We start from the raw sequence: 22,899 nt of genomic DNA, 5'->3' as shown, positions 1-22,899 counted from the left end.
TTCTTCGGGGACAGCAATCCAGTTTCATTTCCTAACCGAGCAGAGCGGCTGTTGAATCACAAAGATGATTGATTTTTTTTTTTTCTTTTTTTTCCATCCCCCAAAAAAAGCAGCGGCGACAGGCTGTTTGTTGTGGTCCTGAGACGACTACGCTTTTTACAGAAATGATTCATCATGTGAGGATGAAAAATGTTTGGCGGTGTTTACCAAAAAAGGATTTGGCTGTGTCACCCCAAAAAAAAAAAAAAATGAAATCATGTCAAAGCTTCAGTCAATATTTTTATTTATGTCTCTAGGGCGCCCCCTAGATTATGATTTGGTAGGATATTAATAATACTCTTTGGTTTGTGATTGTTCATGCCAACCCTGACAAACTGGCAATATTTTTTATTTTTACTGGCCCCCCAATTTTTTTCCACACGTGGTGTGATGCTCCTTAGTGAGAAAAGCAAACTGTTTTGATGTCTTGTACTCATGTTACACTATCAGGTCTGTCTTGGAATGTAATCACAAGAACATGCTATCACCCCCATGCTGCTATCTTCTGGAATGTCGTTCGCCACCTTCCTGCTTTCCACTTCCACACATGAGTGTGTCTCTCACATGCAACGCTGTCCAGCACAAGAAACGCAGTTTGCCTGCTAAATTTCAAGCTAACACCTGTATGACAAACTGCACACGCTAAATGTGTCCTGTTTTTAGCGTGCTGTATTCTCATTATAATGCAAAGAGTTAATGAACACAGCAAGCAAGAAATCCTGCGGCATTTGCCAGAAGCACTTGGATCAATATTGTCTTAAAGTTGTCTTTGCAGATATCAGTGAGGTTGATGCGGATGGAAAGTGAATTTCCATTAGGGCAAAGAGCCGACGAATAGGCGGAGACAACACGAAGCAAGCCATCGACTCTATGTTGGTGGTCCTGCCTCCCTGTGATTTTTATGGCTGGTGCTTTCTGTGTTTGACAAGTAAAGTTGGGCTTTCATATGAGCAAAGGCCCACTTCCAATCATGGTAGTGTGTGAAGCAGACATCACCTCCCACCGTTGATGCCGAGCCAGTCGCCAGTGATTGATTTGCTTTTGCGGTAGCACAGTTTGCTCAAGTGAAAGTACAGTGAGCGCTTCAGAAATATTTTGATATCATTATGTTGTTTCATTTTGATATTTTGGAAGTATATCACTGTCCATGATATTCAATCTAGGGACTCTTGAAAATATATACCGTATTTTTCCCACTATAAGGCGCACCGGATTATAAGGCGCACCTTCAACGAATGGCCCGTTTTAAAACTTTGTCCATATATAAGGCGCACCGGATTATAACACGCACCTTCAATGAATGGCCCATTTTAAAACTTTGTCCATATATAATATATATACATTTGGCCCGCGGGCCGGACTTTGGACACGCCTGCTGTAGTGGCTCAATATTGGTCCGTATATAAGGCGCACCTGATTATAAGGCACACTGTCGGCTTTTGAGAAAATTGGAGGTTTTTAGGTGCGCCTTATAGTGTGGAAAATACGGTATCTATATCTAGTATATCTATCTATATATCTATATCTAGTATATCTATATCTATCTATATATATTATCTCTATATATGTACATATATATTATATATTGTATATTATATCATATATTTTTATTTATATATATATATATTTACACAATTATATTTAATAATGAGGTAATCGTTTTTGAAATTTTTACTTTCGCCGTGAAGAATCTCCATGAAAAATCCCAGAACTGATTTTGTCTTTCTCGTCGATATACACCCTCTGAACTTTTCAAAGTTGACAAAATGTAGAGTTCAATTTGAGGTTGGAGATCCTCAAGTTCAGAACAAGTCCATCTGTATTCCGCAGTCTTGATGCCGGAAAGACAGATTCAGCACCATGATTGACCTACCGCGTCGTTGGACTCGCTCGGAACATTGCTGATAAGGCGAAGAAATTAGTCGAGGGAACACTGTGGACTATGTCGTGCATACGGAGCTGCTTCTTTAGGGGGGTCTGTTGAAGTTGTTGATTATAAGCAGACATCAGGGAAGGTTTTTCTGTGGACAGATTTGGACCTAGAGCTACCTGCTGGGCTTGTCACGCTGTTTACGTGTGCCAGAGAGAAGCAGTCGGCCAAATGTATGAATTATGAATTGAACGCAGACGACTCCCTCCCAAGCTGTGGCCCCGCCGAGTGCAGTGAGGAAGCAGAAATAATGAGGCAGTCGCAACCCCCGGGAGTCGTCCACCGAACCTTTAACTTCATCCTTGGGCGGCCGCACACCTCCGCTGTCGGAGAGCTTTGCCGACCCACTGCTGGAAAAACAACACAAGCTTTTAGGCCTCTTGGCTCACGACCGCCTTAAAATTGCACGAGCTTGGCAAAAAAATAACACCGTGTCATATATCTGTCGCCCAAAGAGATTGAACGTTCAATTGAGCTTGAAAAGACCGGGTGGCTTTGTTTTGCTACACTCCCTCCCGCCACACATGCCCTCGCTCCCTCCTTACATGCTTCACCTCCACGTGTCTCTCTACAAGTCAGCTTCTTGTTTCACGCTCTTCTATTTTGCCTGAGCTTCTTGCTAACTTCGTAGCGTGCCGAGGATGTCGGAGCAATACCGCTCGGAGTCGGACACACAGGTACGGCACTTTTTTTTGAAAGTGCAGTGAGCGTTATGTAAGCTCATCAGAAGCTTTTTCCTGCCGTCGGCTTTGGCTCCTACCCCCACAGATAAAATCCATTAAAACAAATGTGATTTCGGTCTTGTACCTGACTGTGTAAGGAGCAGCACGGTATAGGTCGATTCTATAATTAGCCCTTTTGAAGGAGCCTATTTAAAGTTCTGCTGTGAATCCTTGCAGGAATTAGGAGAGTTCTTTATCGCTGAGGAGAGGAAGGGGGAAACCTGGTGAAGAACCCCAGCCCACCTTACAGGGTGTGCATGAGTGTGGCTCATCCAGCGCTAACGTGTGATGGATGCGGTTAGTGTGCAGGCTAAAGTGATTTCAGCTCTATAGCATACATGGCGGAATAATTTATCCATTTTGCATATGCGCCATCTGACACGAAAAGCCTGCAGGTTTCACTTGAGTGAACCTTCAACTTGCATGGAATTCCACTTGAGTTTGGACTTGACAGAGCTTTCTGCAATCCTGTGGTTTTCCTTCGTACGAGTGTTGCTTGTTGTGTTGTTTTAACGCAACCGCGACTTTCTCTTGGAACAACAAGCGGAGGCCCAGAGTTTTTTTTTTCTTCTTTCAGAGAAAGCATAATCTTGAAAGCATTAGCTGCACTACAGACTGTCCATGCAGCCAGATGTGTGTTATCTCATCCCATGTCAGAGGGCCCAGCACATCATCATCATCATCTTGTTATGTAGTGGGAGGAGGTTGAACTCGTGGCTGATTGGCCAAAATAGATGCCTGGTACAGAGCAGTGCCGCTTGCATCATCCTCTTAAGCCAAAATCTCTTGGACACATTTCTACTCACATAAAAGCTCAGCTAAATGTAAACCAAATTGAAGACAGATTCGAATGTAATACATTGTCATTTTATTCTTTAACAACGGCCATATTTCAAATTCATTGCTCAATTACCGTAAAAACAATATAAGCAGGGATGTGTACACTCCATTTTTACAAGAGAAAAGTGTCTCAGCCGTTTCTGCAGGATAGCATTTACCACTTGAAGCTAAAAAAAAAAAAAAAAGCCCTTCTTCACTGTCAGACGGTTAATTAGGTTAGCAGGGGTGTAATAGCACATTACTGCAAACGTATAAACTTCTTGCACATTGCAAATAGTGAGTTGTCTACACACACACACACACACACAGAGTCACACAAAAAAGAGCCTGTGTTTTCCCTCTGGCATGCTTCCATCCTCCTTCCCTCCACATGCCTCACTATGGCTGTCTGCTGCACTCCCACTTTGCTCCCATGAGAAATCTGGGACAGACTATATTGTTGGAGCCCGTGTATGTTTTGCGTGTAACTGGAATTGTATGTTTGGTCATATCGCAACCCGGTGATTCTTGGAGTGGCAGGGAGGAGCGCAAATATGACACTGAGACGATATCAGAAGCACTCACGATTCACTCGGTCAAGTCCGAGCATAGAGAAAAAAAAAAATTCCATCTGGGTGTGGATTGTCAGAGATCTATCATAGATGAGTAATATTTCAGAGGACGGCCATTTTGCAACCTCCTATTCCCTGATCCCCTTGCAGACACTTCCTAGTAAATGAATCAGGACCTTTCTATTAACCTCCTGACATTTTCTCTGTTAAAGCACGAAAGATAACAGCCATCGGTCAGGCAGCCTTTGTCACGTCATGACCGGCCGGAGCAGTTCGGACGTGGACAATTCAAATTAGCAGTCGTGTCTGCATGAACGCACTGATATGTTTGACTCATATGCCAAACGGAGGAAAAAAAAAAAAAAAAAAACACCCAAGGCCACCTGGTGTACTAGCTTACCAAAGCGTCCATATCTTATTTCCTAGAATCTAGACTATAGTCCTCAAATAGTGCTATGCTAGTACTCTGCTATCATAAATGCCACACCTCAATTCATCCTCAGATGTGTCACCCACATCAGTCCCCCACTCCCCCAAAAATTAAAAAAATTAAATAAAATAATAAAATAAGTTAAATAAATGTTTAAATAAATAAGTTATTAAATAAATAAACAAATAAATACATATAAATAAATAAATAAATAAATAAATAAATAAATAAATAAATTACACATATATTGGGAGATTCAATGTATGAGACTAGCGACTTAAACCGGAATGAATGGAATCTTAAGAAAGCAACCAGGGGGAAGCCGATAGGTTCCACAGCCAGATGGCTCACTCTTTTGCAGCCCTCTGCTAAATTTCCAAGATTCACTGACACAAGCAATAAAACAAGAAGGGTTGTAGCGATTCAAAGTGCTTCCTCAGCACACTGGAGTCTCTCTTTTCCTGTGCGTCATTCAATTTAGAGAGCTTCTGGGTAGACTTGATACAAAAAATTAAATACAGCTTGTGTATTTCGGCTAGCATAGGAGTGTTTATGTATGCCGGCAACAGATGTCAGTTGGGCCAACTATGTCCATCCTCCACAACTTTGCTGACATGAAAGCTGAACGGAAGCTGTTTTTATTGTCAACACTCAGGCGGGGGCCCAAGGCTCCCTTGTTTGCCCTGTGGCTCCAAGCAAAGATAATCCCGCCTTGGTGAGAGAATATTTATTTGAAACAGGTAGATGTTATCCAAAGGAGGTGTAATTTCCCAAAAGCAACGGCGCTACACAAAGCGAGCCGTTGTTCTGAATCCAGATATGAACGGATCAAAGTAAATCTCAGCGTCAATATCAGGCAGCTGTTTGCACCGTGGGTTCAAAGGTGAAGGGGCTTTACATGTTTCTCATGTGTTGAGCCTGCCCTTCGTGCCCTCTTCCCCACAGATCTCTTACCTTAGAACAATAACCATCAGTCCGGGTGGAATAGAAATACACACAAAAAAAAAAAAACCTTAAGATCTCCTGAGCAGATGCCTCTGGGTGGTGTACTACCAGGGTGGCTTAAACCTCCGACCATCAAGACCTTTCCACATCTGTGCTGAGTTATGGTAGGCACTTTGCAAAGCCCAGCTGTTCAAGGATTTGCTTTGTTGACGTGGAGCCTGTTTGATCGTGGAGATTTTTTTTTGGGCTAGGAATAAACCTTAACATTTGTGAAGGTACTTCACTCTTATAGGAAAGCACGAATCCGTGATTGCCTTGGATAAAGTTGTTTTCCCCGCTCTTTGAGTTCTTTCATGTTTTGTGCAGTTACTGTGGGATCGCGGCCTTAAAAAAAAGGCAGGAAGAAACTGAGTAGATTAGATAAGCAATGTTGGGATACGATGTTACGTCTATGAGTGTCTGTGTGAATGTTTTCCATTGAGCTCACACATAATGTTCACGCTCACCCAAAATGTTACAGCGAGTTCCCGATGCTGATTCATTTTAGCTGATGACGGCGAGAACCGCTTCTGTGTTTATGTCACACTCTGCTGCAATTGTTTGGGTTCAAGACAGCTCCTGTGTTTCTTCAAGAATACATTGAGGATGCACTGACCACTTGATATTCCTAAAATAATTCTAATTATAAGTTTGGAGATGGAGTCTGATGGGAAATGGACAGTTTTTGGCTTAGGCAGCCCGCAGATGTGTGGTTTTCATAGGCTAGCCAAGTTTAGCACATTCTTTCTGGATGAAAAAGCATTTTGTGAGAAATAGCAAGCCAAACTGAAGAAAGTTGAGTCTACTTTCTGCGAAGGTGGAAGTGGTTTCAGAAGCCCTGACCCTTGCCAAGCTTAATAAGCAAGCTGCACCCAGTGCACGCTATATATGGAATAAATCATTTCCCAAAATATACCTGTTCATTGACACTGAGCTTTATAATCCGGTACGCTTTATCGGAAAAATACGGTAAACTCAAAATGGATGTTGGGACTGCCTAAAACTCATACTAATGTTATTTTCTACTTTAGTTACTGAGCTGAATTGAAATGACTTTTAAAGTACGGATTTTCCTCAAAGCCTTCAAAGTGTGGGACATGTTGCAGCGGCCTGCTCGCAAGCGAAAAAACACTCAACCCCCAAACCGCATTTGGCAAGTGGAGCGGTGACGTCACTGTCTCCGCACCACATTGCACTACTTTGAGTTGCTAATACATGGCCCCTAGGAAATCAACATGTCCAACTTTGCAGCCATAACAATGCAGTTCAAATAGCGAGCAAAAGGAGGATACAAATGGCGACCTTCCGTGACACTGAGCAGGTGTTGCAGAGTTTACACGGCCAAATACTATAAAACAAAAGTTACAATGTGAGCCCCATTTGTGCTTCTCAGCGGTTGGTCTTTTTTATTTTTCCAGTTTGCTCATTGTCTTATCATGTGGCGAACTCTATCAAAATGCTTTGTTCTATGTTCAAGAACAACATTCGGGGACTTAATGTGCTAATACATCACCAGCCGCACGATATACTTGTCAACGCTTTCTCTGAATTTACTGTAAAAACAAAAATAAATAAAACAAGAGATAGCTATCGTATCATCCAAACTTGAGTCATACGAACATGCAGCGATTGTGCAAACTGGATAGAACGTTTTATTGTGTAGATTGATTTTCAAAAGGGAAATATTTTCTAGTTTATAGGCTTGAGTTGACAACACCAAGCAGCTTCCAAATCTTGGCTTTCAGGGAATGTAACATCTGTGTCAATATTATGGAGGTGTAGGGTCTTGCTCTTTTTAAGAGCTGGATAGGGAGTACAAGTGTCAGCTTTGAAGGCATAAAGCCGGGAGTGTAAACAAAGGGCTTGGCCCATCTTCAATGAGAGAACCAAAACCATAAATGTATGAGACGACTAAAAAATATTTTGATTAGACAAGGCTATGGCTTGGTGATATGAAGCTCCGCCTCCTCATCTCAGTCCACTCTTGACACAAAATATTTGTTGCCAAACAGACACACTATGGCCTGGGCACATAAACAGTGAATAAGTGATTTTTTTCTGCAATTTTTTTTATTCTAAACGTTATACTGACACAAGGTTGATTACCATATTTTCCGGACTATAAGGCGCACCTAAAAACCAAAGATTTTCTCAAAAGCCGACAGTGCGCCTTATAGTCCAGTGCGCCTTTTCTATGGACCACATTCCTACATTTAAACTGGCCCGAAGCATTGTGTCATGAAATCAATCATAAGTGGCCCGCTGAAGACTATGAATCATGAATCAAAAAGACTATGGATCATTATTTTGTGATTATAAAGTCATTTGTTGCGTCTGAAGTTGAAATAAAAAAGATAAAATGGAGAATGATTTGATTTGGATTAAAAATCTGACATGATGCATTAATGGTGTGCCTTATAGTCCGGTGCGCCTTATATAAGGACAAAGTTTTAAAATGGGCCATTCATTGAAGGTGCGCCTTATAGTCCGGTGCGCCTTGTAGTCCGGAAAATACGGTAGGTTTGTAGGTACCCACCGTATGCACTAAATGCAAGGCTGAATCTTGGTTAAGGCCACGTTTTTCCATCCAGATTACGTGTGCAGCTGTACATTTTGATTGGCTAGAGCAATTTCACGGTCAAGGATGTGTGGAGGTTAATTATTCATTAACCGCTGCTAGTCCCTAAAGATCTCTCAGATGCGTTTTGAATCGATCCTTCTTCTACAGTAGCTGGAAAAAGGTTAACTCCAAACATTTGCAGCATTGGATAGATGAAACGCTGAGTGTACTGTACAGTCATTTGGCATTACCATTGAGCGCCGCTGCATCCAGCCAGCTGCCTGCCCACTGGAGCGGAGGCGGGATGCTCATGAGCGCCGATCGTCGTGAGGGGGCTGTTCCCTCCGCACATCCGAGCTCGCTCATTCCGTCCGGAGCAGCGGCAGGGATGAGAGCTTGGCACCGAGGCGCCAATGCGACGACACGCTCCTCAGGTAAATAATGTGCAAAGTCCTTTGCATGCATCATTTTATTATTGTTTTGTGCGTGTGCTATTTTCCCGGGAGCCGTCGGAGGCTGAGTCGCATCCGCGCGTCACTCAACATTTTCCAGCGGTCTCTTCAACTTCAATCCAGCCTCCTCCACACTCTCCTGCCCGGCTTCGTCTGCATCTCGTAGCGTCGGAAAAGGGGCCATTCGGTTCAGATTTTGTGTCACTTTTCAGACTAGACATAACGCGGCGGATGTGCACGAGCGCAGCGTGCACAGATCGGATTTATAACTTGCGCGGTGCGGTGCGTTTGGGATTTTATTATTTATTTATTTATTATTATTATTTGACGGGGACGCGCTCTTTTTTTTTCCCTATCAGCTGAAGGTTAAAGATTGCTATGATGGAGCTAGTCACGCTAACGTTAGCTCATCGTTCGGTGGATGAGAGGCCAAACTCCATCCAAATTACGCAATTTCCCCTGTCCTAGCACCCCGGTATTATAGACAGCGGGAATAATATCATACGGTCCTAATCCAATTTCTGTCTCAGAAATGTAATGCATCCTCAGATATTGCTTCGGAATCTGCAGAAGTTGTACAATTTGAATTTTTATCCACAGTGGGTGGGCGACATGTGAGTTAAAACAACCGAGCCATCATTTACTGTATGTCGGGTCACGTGCATGCCGAATTTAGCCAAGGACGCCCCCGATTAGTTTAACATTTACATTCTACGTCACGCTTTGACTGCATTTCAACCGGACAGCAATGAAAGTCAAAATAGGGAGTCGAGCTGGTGCGCGTTTCTTTTGCACGAGTGTGTTTTAGTAGCAACCTGAGAGATGCCTGTCAGTCCATTTCATAACAAAACAGTCAAAACACGCGGATTCGTGCATGTGCGGCAAAATGCATGAAATGGAGCTCGGCTGATAACAAATGGTTGCTTTGCATGTTGTCACTTTGTCTTACCTGCAAGCATGCTGGCCACTGATGACCTTCGCTCATGCAGACTGCTAAGTGAGGCCATCCTTAACTCTTGTTGAAATTAAATTGGAATTAATATTCATCTAAGGGTCATGGACCTGCACTTTGCTCTATAAAGGCAAGTGTGGAAAATAGGATATTGAATTTTAGTCCATGGATGCAAAGTCTAGTTCAGTTACATCGTAAACATAATATCTCCCCTCGACTTGGTCATCCATGGCCTCAAGTATGATTATTTTCAGGAGTGTTGTTTATACAGTATTTATGGTATTGCCCTGGAGCAATATCTGTTAGTTTTTGACCTTTCATAGCTCAGTGAGTACGTATTAAAAGCTAGTTAGTAAATGTCAGCAAATGGTCCAAGACTAGCTAAGAGGGAGAAAGAAACCATAACTATGGTTGCTGGTTTTTCACACATCCCTGATATTGGGTTGGCGTGTGAAGACCCTGCTGGAAGTCCTCAGGGGGTGAAGTACGGTGAGTTTGGGGGATGGGCTGGTTATTAAGAAGGAAGCAGCTCATTAATTCCTTCCAGCATGTGGAAGGAAGGTTTGCTCAGCATGTTTGGAGGGGCCCTTCACAGCTCCAAAATGAGTGAAACTTTTATGAGTGGGCCAAACCCGAGCCAGCGATAAGTGTAGGGTGGGCGAACCTCGTTTTTTTTTTTTTTTTTTTTTTGCAAGGTAGTGTGATATCCCTGAACTTCCCTTTCCCCTCGGATTATTACTTTTCCTTGGTTCATTGACCACGCTCTGACAGACTATCCTATTTTTTTTTCCCCCCTCTCCCACTTTGTCTGTCTTCAGCATTATTTCAAGGCCAAGTGCACACAGAATATTAGTCTGGCCATTGGCTGGCTAAAACCGTAGCTTTTTTTTTTTTTTTTGAATGTCATCGAATGTTTGCCTAGCTACAGGGATCCCCTCGGAGCTCCTGCATGATGTCACACGTGATGTCAGAGCTGAGGTGACGCAAGCGGGCGGGCAGGCAGGACGAGGCTCACGGATGTAGCCGAGCAGAAACATGTGAACGCCGCTGACATCTGCCAGCGTTGCCTCTTAAGAGCGAGACGCCAGAGCTGCTGCGTGAAATGTGAAACGTTTGCTGTGTATATTGTTCCATCCCGATTGGAAGCCGGCCATATGTTCGGGCCATCTGCCTGCTCTCCGCTTCCTTAGCGTCAATTTATTCCAATGTGGCTTCACTATTTGTTTTCACTTGTTTACATCGCAGTTTTCCACAGCCATGCCTCCCTCATGAGTGTGTGAGAATCCTTTCATCCCACCTGTTATCTGGTTCACATTTAAATTTATGCACAAGGCCCTGAATGCAGTGCTGACTGTCGAAATGACGTGCGATGGAATCTCAAAAATGTGAAAGGTCGTATAATTCGATGGAAATTACAAGTCGTGCATAAGAAAAAAAAACACTCGACAGTAATCTGTGCAGTCACAGATACAGGCTAGCAGTTTCCCATTTTTTTCCAAATAATAATAATTCAAAGTGAAATAAAAAAAATAAAAAAACACATCACGTGGTGTAGAAACACGGGCATGCGTGTTTGGCGTTATGACTAATGTGATCACTCCCCTGGCAAATTGTTAATGATAACACTCACTTGCACAATAGAAATAAATGTAATGTAGCGTTGTATAATGAATGAATGTTTAAAGAGGCAGGGCAGCAGGGGACAGAAGAGGGAGGGGAAGGGGGGGGGGGGTCATACCGCATTGTCGTGGTATCATACATGGCCTCAAGGTATAAACCCGATAAATGATTAAACATTTAATTGCTTGTCAAGAATTTGCTTTATTGTTTATGAATCACGACCTTGAAGCAAAACGGAGTGTGCGATAAGGAATAAGCAAGTTGTTTATTAAATAATGCTTAAGTTGAAATCAATTTTATTATTCAATCTTCCATTTTTTGCATCCACCTTATCACGTAAGGTTATTTGTTGTGCGTTACTGGGCAAGAGTCGGAATCTTATTAGGAAAATGTCATAGCATGCTAACCCTTTGGTCAGTCCGCTTCTGGCTGCTAAACATGCCCATGTCATCTCCAGCAACCCGCCGGACCTTGACAGACGCTAATTAGGACAGGGCATGGATTGGGAATAGCTAAATGCAGGTGAAGCCTACTGTGTGTTTGTGGATTAGCGTGCCTAATGACCTTGCCTTTATCTTCTCTCTTTTTAAAATGCTGGCTGCAGTACAAATGCCCAGCCCAACCCGAACATCCTTTTAAATGTGGTTGCATTGGGCTGAAAATCTCATGATGAGCTCAGTAATGGAAGATCACTTCATTGATATTTTAGAAGTTGTTGCACAGCTCTGCGCCGGGTTTTTGTCATCCATTAAGTCCGGGGGACAGTTATTTGGCGAGACCAAGTACAAAAAAGAATCAAGGGCCAGACTGTAATGTTGTACCCTGTGATGTATTGGTGGAATTAAAACAATAAAATAGTCTACCCCTCCCGATTTTTAAATTTGCTGCCAGCCGGTTAAAATAAGTTGTGAACCGAATTCGCCAACAAAGGGGGGAATATTTTAGCGGCCCACGCATGAGCAAAACTGTCGCCAAGGGAGACGATTAAAAAAAAAAATTCAAATATATGTCTTTTGGCTAACCTTTCTACATGAGGTAATTGACTTAGAATTCTTAAGGCAATGAAGGCCGACATGCACGTTGGGTGTTGTTGTTGGGTTAGCGTGCACCTTAAGTGAAGTTAAACAAGACTTAAAAGTCAACTTGGTTGTTTGTCAAACAAGCTTGTGTTAAAAACAAGCCTCTGGCGTGTTTTCACTGGACAAACAGAAGCCTGATTGGAAACATTCAGGACCTTCAATGAACACCATGTTGTCACCTAGATAAACAATCTGTAGCTGTTTGTTGAATGGGATGGGCTGTCGTTCCAAAAGATGGGTCTGCGTACGCACAGTCCAAACAGATGCGGAACCGGAGAGCAGCCAAGTACACACCCAGCTTGGGACTCTTTTTAGATCCAAGGAGAGAACAATGTGGAGAGGTGCGGCTCATGTGGAATATTTTTAGGTGATTGTCTTTGTTTTGGTGTATGAGACTCGTTTGGATGCTTTGCGTTTGAGGTCTTTTATGCCGTTTGATCGCATAAATCATTTTCGCTCAATTTGTTTTGAACACAGAGATGTTTTTTGCCGTGTTTGAAGACAACTTAGTACCCATTTTGTGCTCTATTATTTTTTTTATATGACTCCATCCGGTACTGCGTTGCTCTCCCTCATCTTAGTTCGGCCGTACAGTAAATGAGGTGACACCAAACTGTCAACCTGCAAGCCGTCATGCTCCTGCAGCCCAGTCATGTGTGCCCAGCCAAAAATATTTCTGATTGTTTTTTTGTGGGAGTGAGGCCTTGATATTTGTTCTTACGACCTCATACCCGTATTTTCAATTGCGTCGCCAGTAAAAACGTTGTGGCTGATGAGACGAGAACACGTGGGGGTGGTGCGAGGGTCGTCTGTGGGGAAATGCCGGCCCTCATGTGGTTCTGTTTATTTTTAGCTCGCTTAGCAGTGTATGTTATCCATATCAACTATTTCATCCCCCCCCCCCTCCCTTCCTGATTGAGCGCTTTCAACTAAAACACAGCACTTTTTATTTTTTCCGCTTGCCATATCCAAGCAACCACAATGCCATCCATTTCCACACAAGAGGGTATTGTCACGGAACACAATGTTTTTTTGTGTCGTGGGGGGGGATGAACGTCGAGCATTGTTGCGTAGCGTTCCTTCAATCCAAGGTTTTACTTGATATAAAATGAGTAATTCCATTGCGTAACAGCATTAGCAGTATTTAAATTCAGCTTGTCATGGGAAAGGAAGAGTTAGGGCGGGGGACTGGTTTGCAGGCAGATCATTTTACAGGAGGAAATCCTCACTTTAACCGATGACGGAGATAATCCTCGTTTATTGGTGTCATCAAGATAAATTGCCTCAGATTAGGGATTAAGTTAGGATCAGACATCATATGGATCTTCACTTAAAACAGGTTTATATGTAAATGGATATTATCACAAGGTAAGGTGGATTATCATATTAAATGTGGCCCCTTGACCTAAATCTGATTTAATTATACTGATACGATTCTGTTTTTATTCCTGACTTAATCACAAAAAGGAACCAAAATAGCTTTATTCATCTGAGCATCCATATTTCTGTTAAAATTATATTCAGTGTATTTACAACCTCAAGCCAAATTCTCGTAAACAGCCTTAAATGGAGCTTGACACGCTTCTAATGAGTTAAATATGCTCTTAGTAGTTTTTTCAGTCTCAACATTGAAAACGAAGGACGCAGTCTGAGCAAGCGTTACATTTAAGTAATGTTGAGGTTCAGAAACACACATTATCAAAAAGGAAACACGCAGCCCATCAAGGACATTTTTTTCTTGTTTGTTACACAGCATTTTGACAGTTTTGTAGTCTGTGAGTGATAATCAGGCCAAAGCAATAAACCAAATCAAATGATGTCATTGTTTTGACATTGTTCACTACAGAAACTTCCAGTTCGTCTTCTCCTTGAGGAGATTACGCAAATGGAAGGGAGTGAAATTGAACTTAACTGGGTAAGAGGCAAGAGTCAATCCACCAAAGCTAACAGGTTTAAGGTTTTAAATGGGAAAAAAAAATATTAATCGTATTAAGGAGCCGTACATACAAAGAGCGGCATTTCACGCTCTTGGATCCTGTTAATCATCTCGTTGTAGGCTCTTCTAAGGTTCAGGTACACGGAGAGAGGAAGGATCAAGGACATATAGTGGGGAAAGTGAGTCAAGGCCCTTTTTTTATTATAAATCTTGTTTTTTTCCATCCACTGACTTGCAAAACAAATGTAGCAGATGAATACATTTTGGTGCATGTGTCCTGTTGACAAGGCACCAAGTATGACTTCATCGAGGGCAAGACATCATTAACAGATGCACCATGGCTATCGTCAGTCGGATCTTGAATTTTTTAATACCGCACAAAAAAATATATTTGCATGCTATGATGGGATTGCTGTGAAGTTTGTCCTCAGTTCATTTTTTTCTTCCACGTTTTAGTTTAGTGACTGCATTTCTCGGCACTCGTAGTTTCTTGGGGAATTCCAGTTTTTTTAGCTTTGAAATTGGCTCTTTTTTATCCTCCCAGATGAAGGAAATGCTTTTGAGATGCAAAAGAAAAACCCCAAGAGTGTGGACGAGGATGTGGAGCAGAAATGAATACGATCGCTCGCTTGTCCTTGTGATATACAGAAGCATCAATTTCATCTATGACATTTCGTATCCTGCAGTTTGCTGACGATGGTGTTTTTATTTTTTTATTTACTTCTTCATCCACCAGAATTTTTCATGTAGACAGTTTTGGTGCTGATGTGAACCGAGTAATGAACATTCACTTCTGTGTTATGTTAGAAGGGTCCTTGTAAATCAGATTTATTTCTTTATTTTTATTTATTTTTAATTCATTTTATTAAATTTTATGGTTTTTGGTTGTTTTTTTTACATCATCTCCTTTCTTCTCTACTCAGTGATGGCCTCGGCTGCGCAGTTGTGCCGGTGATCCTGCCGCTGCACACGGGGAAGAAGCGGCGACGCCTTGACAACCGACCTACCTTTCTCGCCCCCCAAAAAAAGCGGAAAAAACACAAAGAGGGGGGGAAAAGAGGAAACACACCAGCATAATCAAATGCGAACATGTACAGCGTGGAGGACCTCCTCATTTCTCATGGATATAAGCTCCCCAAGCATACCTCCGCCTCCACCACCCCGACCCCGACCCCCGCATCCCGCTCGTCTTCTTCACCTCCATCTTACAATAAACACAATGCGGGTTCGGGGAGCAGGCCCAGTAGCAGGACACTCAACGGCTACGAACGAGGTTTGAGAGTGACGTACGCAAACAACTGTGGAAGCAGGACTCCTCAAGGGTACCTGGCCGCGACTGGAACTAGCTGCCCCAACAACAACGTCGAACCCAGGGAGAGGAGCCAATCCAGGCAGGAGGTTGAAATCCAGGGCCAAGTTGAAACGCCTTCCTTTGGAGAGTCGCTGACGTCAGACAGCGGGTATGATAAATTCTGTTTTGTCACATGGGTGCTGTAATTTGCTGACCAATGGAACCACGTAATTATTGTTGTCCCCTACCGTTTAGCGAATAATGACAGAGCAGGAGGTTTTTTTGCCGAGCTCTCTACAAAATGGCCAAATGTCAAACTCCGGAATCCCGCCTAATTCAAGATTACACTTCATCAATAATACAACGTCTATATTGGGTTAAATGCATAATGTATATGAGAATGAGTTATATTTAGCTGAGTTTGGTGTTACGCAATTTTGAGGCCCTCTTGGGTAGGCAATTGAATTTTATTTTTTGAACAGAGCTGTTTCGTTTGCCTATTCGCACTAGCTTGTGTTGTAACTGAGACAAAGTAAAAACGAGCGTTCCTATGTCCAAACAATGAGTTCAGTTTGTTCATGTTATTTCTTTCCTCAGACATTTTTCAAATCCTGTTTTGCCACCAGCCAGTAAAATAACCACGGCCGTTTTGATTTTTTGGTTTCACTTTCCTCGCCAGCTTTCCCGCAGCACACGACTGCCCAGAGATCATTATAGATTGCAATGTTGAGGGCGGTCAAGGCTTCAGCCTTGATGGAGTGCACATACATGCATCTTGTTAGTGATGCCGGTCAGTCAGTCATTTTGAAGGCAGCACAAATCAGATGTTGTCACAATCGCTTTGACATGTTTTTGTATGGCGCTTCATGAAAAAAGACATGGAGATCTGTCACCATCTAGTGGAAGTGGAATTTGTATTAACCATTTTTTTTTTACCTCTTAGGTTTTGTGATGGCAGCAGAGGTCAACAGATGCAGTCCAAGGATGTGTCCTTCTGGAGGAGGAGAGGCCAGGACTTTACTGTGCTTCTGGACTATGCGGACCACAGAGGGGAACATAACAGACCAGAGGGAAGTCAACAAGCAAGAGGTCAAGAGCCGCCCGCGGAGGAACGTCAGAGAGTAGCCCAGGAGCGGCAACGCTGGGCGGCCCAGGTACAGGCTCGTGCTAAAGAAAGAGAGGCGGCTCTCAAACAGTGGAGGGTGGCCACTGAGAGGAAGTGCCAGAGCCTGGGGACAGACGAGTGGCGTCCAGCTGTCAGTTTTAGTCGCCAGATGTCGCAGAGTGAGGGTGAACGTTGGGCACAGGAGCAGCAGCGGCTCCACGCCAGGACACCAGAGGGAATGGTAGTCCACCCCAGGACCAAAGCCAAATCCCAGTCCATGCCCAGGATGCTGCGACCTGAGAGCCTGCAATATGTGGACATGTCCTCGTGCGGTCAGGACTTGTACAGACGGGTTAACGGCCACCCGCTGTCACAACATGACCTTTACCGGGCGCCCCGCTGGCCGGAGAACGGCAGGCCGGCAAGTGCCAACCAGTTATCGTTAACGCCAAAACCCCGATTCACTCGACCCCCTAGACCTCCCTCCTACGAAATGCACCAGCAGATCAGGGGAAGCTGTGAGTTGCTGTCTGGGAGAGACTCGGTTATTTCCCATAGCAGGGACAGGACTCCTCTTCCCATCATACGGACAGGTGATGCTCCACTAGACTATTTTGCACAGGATTCTGGACCTCCAGGATACATCCCACCCCCATCGTACAAAAGAGCCCCTGTGATTATAGGAGGGCATCGGGGATATGGTGAGATTGCAGTTGATTACAGGTAAGGGCTGATTATCCTTTTTTTTTTTATATATACCGTATTTTCCGGACTATAAGGCGCAGATGTGTGTGTGACAATCATTGGGTCTTTACCTTTTTACCTTTTACCTAAAAACCGAAAATCTTCTCAAAAGCCGACAGTGCGCCTTATAGTCCGGTGCGCCTTATATATGGACCAAATTCCTAAATTTAAACCGGCCCAAAGCATTGTGTCATGAAATCAATCATAAGTGGCCCGCTGAAGACTATGAATCATGAATCAAAAAGACTATGGATCATTATAGTCCGGAAAATACGGTATATATAAAAAGATTGATGTTTTGTAAATGTATATTCTTTTGATATGAATTATGAATTAAATTAGCCAGTAAACCTTGCATTTTATTTATTTTACAGTTTGTTACATAATCCTTGAAATCATTTAAGAAAAGAATAAAAATATGTCAGATATTTCTGTTACTCCCATCATGCCAATTTGGTTGCAACGTGTTGCTCCACAATTACCCACGTAGCAATTTTTTTTCGTTGCTTTTAGGTACAGAGGTGGCGTATACCAGCAGATCCACGTGGCTCCAGATGGATCCCATTGGATCACTCGACATCCAGCGGGTTCTTGGTCTGAGTCATCCAGAGAGAAGTGCATTGCAGGCCACAAGCAGCTCCATCCTGTATGTACTTCGCAAGAGCATCCAGGTGGAGGAGTGCAATATATCTCCTTCGACGATCCCCGCATACGACACATTTCAGCTCTCGGCGGTAATTCTCTGACGGACGCCGACAAGATACGTCACATCCGCAACGAACTACCCAGCACCACCACCACGTCGGAGCCCGCATCCGGCAAAAGTGCCTTTTTGCCCCCGTCGGCGGGGCCTTTTATCGCTGCCAAACTGGCCAGCGATGCTAATCAGACGTCTTCATGTGACTTTGACAATGACAATAAGAGGTGGCACAGCAATTTGCACAAAGCGACTGTCGATAACTTCTCAGCAACTGACCAAAATTGTAACACATATTCCAAAAACCAACGTCCTCCTCCATCGCCATCTTCCGCCTTTCAGGCCCCAATAAGAAGAGCAGCATCTCGCCAGGGGTCCAGTTTAGATCAGGTCTTCGCAGAAACCATCACACAAGTCAAGAAAATTGTCCCAGAATCAGGGTTGGAGAATAACAGAAATACAAAGAGAAGAGTTAGTGAGACCATCTTCTGCCTTGTGTCTGTTCCCCTTCACACACCAACTAACCTTAACAAAGACGCATCAGCAGATCAAAACAACAACGACACAGCACGAAGTCTGACCATGACCAATACAGAAACCTTCGCTGTTGGCCTCAAGGAGACCCATAGCCTGCGGAGCAAGTCCGTCAACGAGATGCCCATCAAAGTCCACTACTCACATTTTCACACCACCAGCACTTCCTCGCTGAGGAATTACAAGAGGGCTCCTTTAAGGAAGGAGATCATAGACGCCTGGGCACTTCAAGCCAATGACGACAAGCAGATGTGCTATTCCGGCTCCTGGCCAGGAAATCAATACCGTAACCAGGAAACCCAGACTGGTTCACCCTTGACAGTGGTGAAAAGTCCAGAACCCCAAAGCCCACCCGGAGGACAAGAACCTGTTCATTCTGCATCGGACACGACGACTGACAGCGGCGTAGGAACAGATAACGGTTCCTCTTACGGCTATCCCATGGCCGGGCAGAAAAATCTCCATCCCTCCAGCAACAGCGCCTTCTCCCGACTCAGCGGCAGCCCAACATCGCAACCTTCTGAGCAACACATATTCTCTCCATCCAAACGAGAAGATTCAGGAGACCAGAAGCCATCGTCTCCAAAGAGGAGCAGTCCTCCCGAGTGTGCTGAACAAGTGGCCTTTGGTCAGTTTCTCCTAAAGCCAGTCAACAGACGGCCATTCGATGCCATCGGTGAGCTGGAGACCATCAATAAGGAGATGGAAGACACAATCAGCAAGAGGCGGCATCTCGGTCGCTCGATCGACGATTTAGACGGGATGAACAAAAGAAATGGCCGCTATCATCCGGGAAAGCATTTTGGAGCGGGTAGAGAAAAACCCGTTCTCAAAATAAGATCTAAATCCTTTCCTTCTGCCAACGATTTGGAATCCGTGGCCGCACGACAGGATTTCTCCAGACCGCAGACCGACGTACCTGATAAGTTACAATCCTCACCGCCTCAACAGAGTCATTCAAAGCAGCTTTACAGGCAGGATATTCCCGTCGCGCAGGAGTCATTGCTAAGGGATGTCGGGCTGACCGTCTACACCGAGACCCCCGGTGGTCACAGCGAGCAGCGCTCACTCTTGCTTTCAAACCAACTCCACCGCGACGACCAGCTTTCGAGCGAGAGCGGAACAGATCCAGAGCTTCCAGATAAAGCGGAGACTGAGTCAGACAAAATGTCACAAAGCAGGACTGAGCTTACTTTGAGCAGGAATGAAATTTGCAAATTGAGTCAAAGTTCCTTTGTTTTCGAGGAAAACGGGAATGACTGTGAGTCAACCATAGCAGACATGCACCTTGAGAACTTGCTTACTCAAGAGAAAGCCAATTCGTTACCCGCCGAGGACCTTAGTAGTCTGTACGAAGTCAAATCTGCAAAGGGAATACCGGAAAACGAATCAATGGAGGAGAGAGCTGCCAGGATTTTGGGTATTACCGTTCCGATGGAGACCTTGGGAAAGTCAGAGAGGAGTGATGACGCAGAAACTCCTGGAGATGAGAAACCTCATCTCGAAGGCGATGAGAATGTGATCAAAGAGCCCGAGCAAGTTGAACAGGGACCGCTGATTTTACCGGGAACCGAGACGGAAGTGTCAAAGTTAGGGGAAGACCAAATTGACGACAACAGACAAAAGCACAATCACAACGAGGAGGACATCACTCAGTCAACGGTGGTGCTGGACCTGCCCGAATATCCGCCGGGTCATCTTTCACTGTCCCTCCCCATCACTCCCGATAGGGTGAGGAAAGGAGAAAATAAGGGCACCGCCGCACCACAACCTTCCAAAAAATTCATCGAAGCCCTGCAAGATAAGCTAAACAATGCATCTGGTGGCGGCAGGTCAACCACGGACCGAATAGCCCGACTCAAAGAACTCCACTCGGTGTCTCGGATCAGACGCCTCAGCCTGAAAGCTTCTGATTCCAGTCGGAATTGTAATTCTGATGCTAGGGAGGAAAACTCAGTTCAGGGAGAGCCAAAGCTTGAGGATGAGGAGAAACGGAAAGGTGATGAAGGTGTGAAGGCACAGAACGGAAGGAGGGACGAGGTCGATGTGGATTCTCCGGTCGAGCCTGAAACTCTCCAAGATTGTCAACCCGGTGGAGACAATGAAGATATATGCAAAGGAGGTGAAAAATCACAGGAGGTAGAACAGACTGATGAAGAGTTTGCACTAAAAGCAATAAACGAAGGAGTAAGAGAAGCAAAACCAGAAGAGCCTGAAGGAAACGCAGAGCCTGACAACGCAGACAAACACGAAGCAGCAGAAGTTAGCAAAAGCCAAACGACAAACGACGTGAAGGTAGACAAGTTGCCCAAAGCAAAGCGTCGGATGAAGCTCCAGAAGCCTCCACTGCTTCCTAAACCTCGAAGTGTTCCCAAAAGAGAAATAACACTACCGCTCAGCTTCAACCCTGGGACTCCCACAAATCTGGAGGATGAGGAGATGCTAAATGTCTCAGGTGGGTTCAAGTGTTGTTGACACATTTACTGGCACAATTAAAATGAACAATGCTGGTTTATTTTCATTTTTTTTAAATTTATTTTATTTATTTATATTTATTTGATTAGATTTTTTTCTCTCAACAGACTCCTACGATCCCAGTCGAGTGGAGCGAGTGTAACCCACGACTGTGTCGACCACTGTGGAAAACGTTTCCTGCTTAACCTTTTTTGCCAAGAAAAAAAAAAAAAAAAAAAGTTCCCGCGGCTTAGTCGGATCGTTACATATCAACCCTCAGCGATCGGACTTTCCTGGTGCTGCGGGAATATTTTACAGCCAAATAAAAAAAAAAAGGTGGTGCCAATTCTCCGAGTCCTTCCAGCCACCCCCTTCAAATATTTCTCTGCTACACCAAGAAAACTGCCTTCCTTTGAAATATTCTTTTTTTTTTTTTTTGCTTTTGTTCCAGTGCACGTCATTATTCCCGCCGCACTCTGCCTTCTGGCTCGGTGTTGAATTATGAATGTAAAAGCGCTTCTGCTCTTCAAAAGAAATGTAACAGGTAAATTGAAAACAAAAAGGCAACAGTATTGCATTACAATCAGTATTAATCCTCACCAAATGTAAATATAAGAAAGAAGTATCAAAATTTTATCTAGATTATAAAAATGGATTTAACAAATGTATATTTTCTTATCTATGTTCAGATTGCTTTCTAAATATTTGAGTGTTACACTAATAATGGAAGCCTCTATTCTTTATTCTTCTACGTGTATGATAGCGAATGTACTCAGAGTCTGGGTTGCAATGAGAAACACTGTGGTCTTTAAAAAAATAAATAAAAATAGTTTCACTTCAGAGCAATATAGTAACGTACTGTATGTTTCGGTCTCGGTTTCCAAGTAGTACGATTCAACGAGCTGATCATTTAAATGTCCACGTCAAAGTGTGCAGCTTATTTGTGTCGTGTACCAATAATCTTTTGTTTCGAGCGCATCACGTTTAGCATCAGTCACATATTGTAAATCAGAAATTTGAGTACTACTTTGCCAATTACCATCAAGTTTTGTGGGCAGTTTTGCTATTGGAAGTCAAGCTGTGATTTCAGAAGTGCTTCTCTGCAGGAAATAATAAATGTCCCGCTATGTTAAATGAAAGGTATGCCTTTGTTCACACTCTTGGTTAACTTGTGTGTAAAATCAATTATTTTAACTCGAGTGAATATGGTGAAAGTGTCGGTGATGATGTACAGAACATTGTAAACGTCTTCAATCATTGTATGTTGACATATCGGTTCTTATTTAACAGGTTTCGAGCAGAGCTGACTTTGCTTTTGGGATAGCAATATAAGACATTTGGCAATATACCAAAACCAAACTTTATGCTATGCATTGGACATCGACATTTAATAGGTTTAATACCAAAATTTAAAGCTGCAACTACTGGTTTCCTTGTTTTCTCCCCAGTAGAATCATTTTGATTTTACAAGTGTGGAATTTTAGAAGTCCATTATTTTGTTTTAGTCTCGTCATCCTCGTTAGTCTTTTGTACTGCAAATGAGTTGTAACATATAGACTGATTGGTGCACATCTTGCTTTGATATTTTCTATTTTCATACAGACAAGATATGTATAGCATCTTTTTTTAATGTGCGCCATCTCTAGTTTTAGTATGCGTGCGCGTGTGTGCGTGTGCATGAAATTACAGAGAAGTGTATTTGCATATCCAGTACATGCATTTGGTACTATGGTCTATAGTCAACCCAATAAACAACTGTTATATTTCAAATAATGTATATTTTATTTTCAAAAAGGTATTCTACATATTTAAAGCAGAACGTGTTATTTTTAGATTGTGAAAAGGGAACTAATTATAAAAGGCACAATGTTTGTCTACAATAAAATAGATCATTTAGAATGATCGTAATTAGAGACAAGTGTGTGCTATTGTACAGTATTACAGACTATTCATAAATAAAAGTCTTTGCATGAAAAACA

At 43.3% G+C, this 22,899-nt stretch overlaps 1 protein-coding gene across 1 annotated transcript; it reads left to right on the top strand.

Annotated features, from left to right (window-relative positions):
• Positions 1-8,313: 8,313 nt before the first annotated feature.
• On the top strand, positions 8,314-22,899 carry jcada (junctional cadherin 5 associated a). The gene is made up of 5 exons (XM_037279336.1): positions 8,314-8,490; positions 15,019-15,555; positions 16,330-17,214; positions 17,749-20,921; positions 21,049-22,899. The coding sequence occupies exons 2-5, from the start codon at positions 15,185-15,187 to the stop codon at positions 21,081-21,083; spliced, it is 4,464 nt and encodes a 1,487-aa protein (XP_037135231.1). The 5' UTR covers positions 8,314-8,490; positions 15,019-15,184; the 3' UTR covers positions 21,084-22,899.

Source organism: Syngnathus acus, chromosome 20 (assembly GCF_901709675.1).
Source record: "Syngnathus acus chromosome 20, fSynAcu1.2, whole genome shotgun sequence".
In the NCBI taxonomy this organism is placed as follows: Eukaryota; Metazoa; Chordata; class Actinopteri; order Syngnathiformes; family Syngnathidae; genus Syngnathus; species Syngnathus acus.
The sequence above is the reverse complement of the archived record's forward strand: the minus strand, read 5'-3'. Positions and strand labels throughout refer to the sequence as shown.

Excerpts from the sequence above, each read along its gene's own strand:
- jcada (XM_037279336.1), top strand. The coding sequence starts at position 15,185 with ATGTACAGCGTGGAGGACCTCCTCATTTCTCATGGATATAAGCTCCCC. Across the intron at positions 15,556-16,329 it reads TCGCTGACGTCAGACAGCGG|GTTTTGTGATGGCAGCAGAG; the intron begins GTATGATAAATT and ends TTTACCTCTTAG. Across the intron at positions 20,922-21,048 it reads GGAGATGCTAAATGTCTCAG|ACTCCTACGATCCCAGTCGA; the intron begins GTGGGTTCAAGT and ends TTCTCTCAACAG.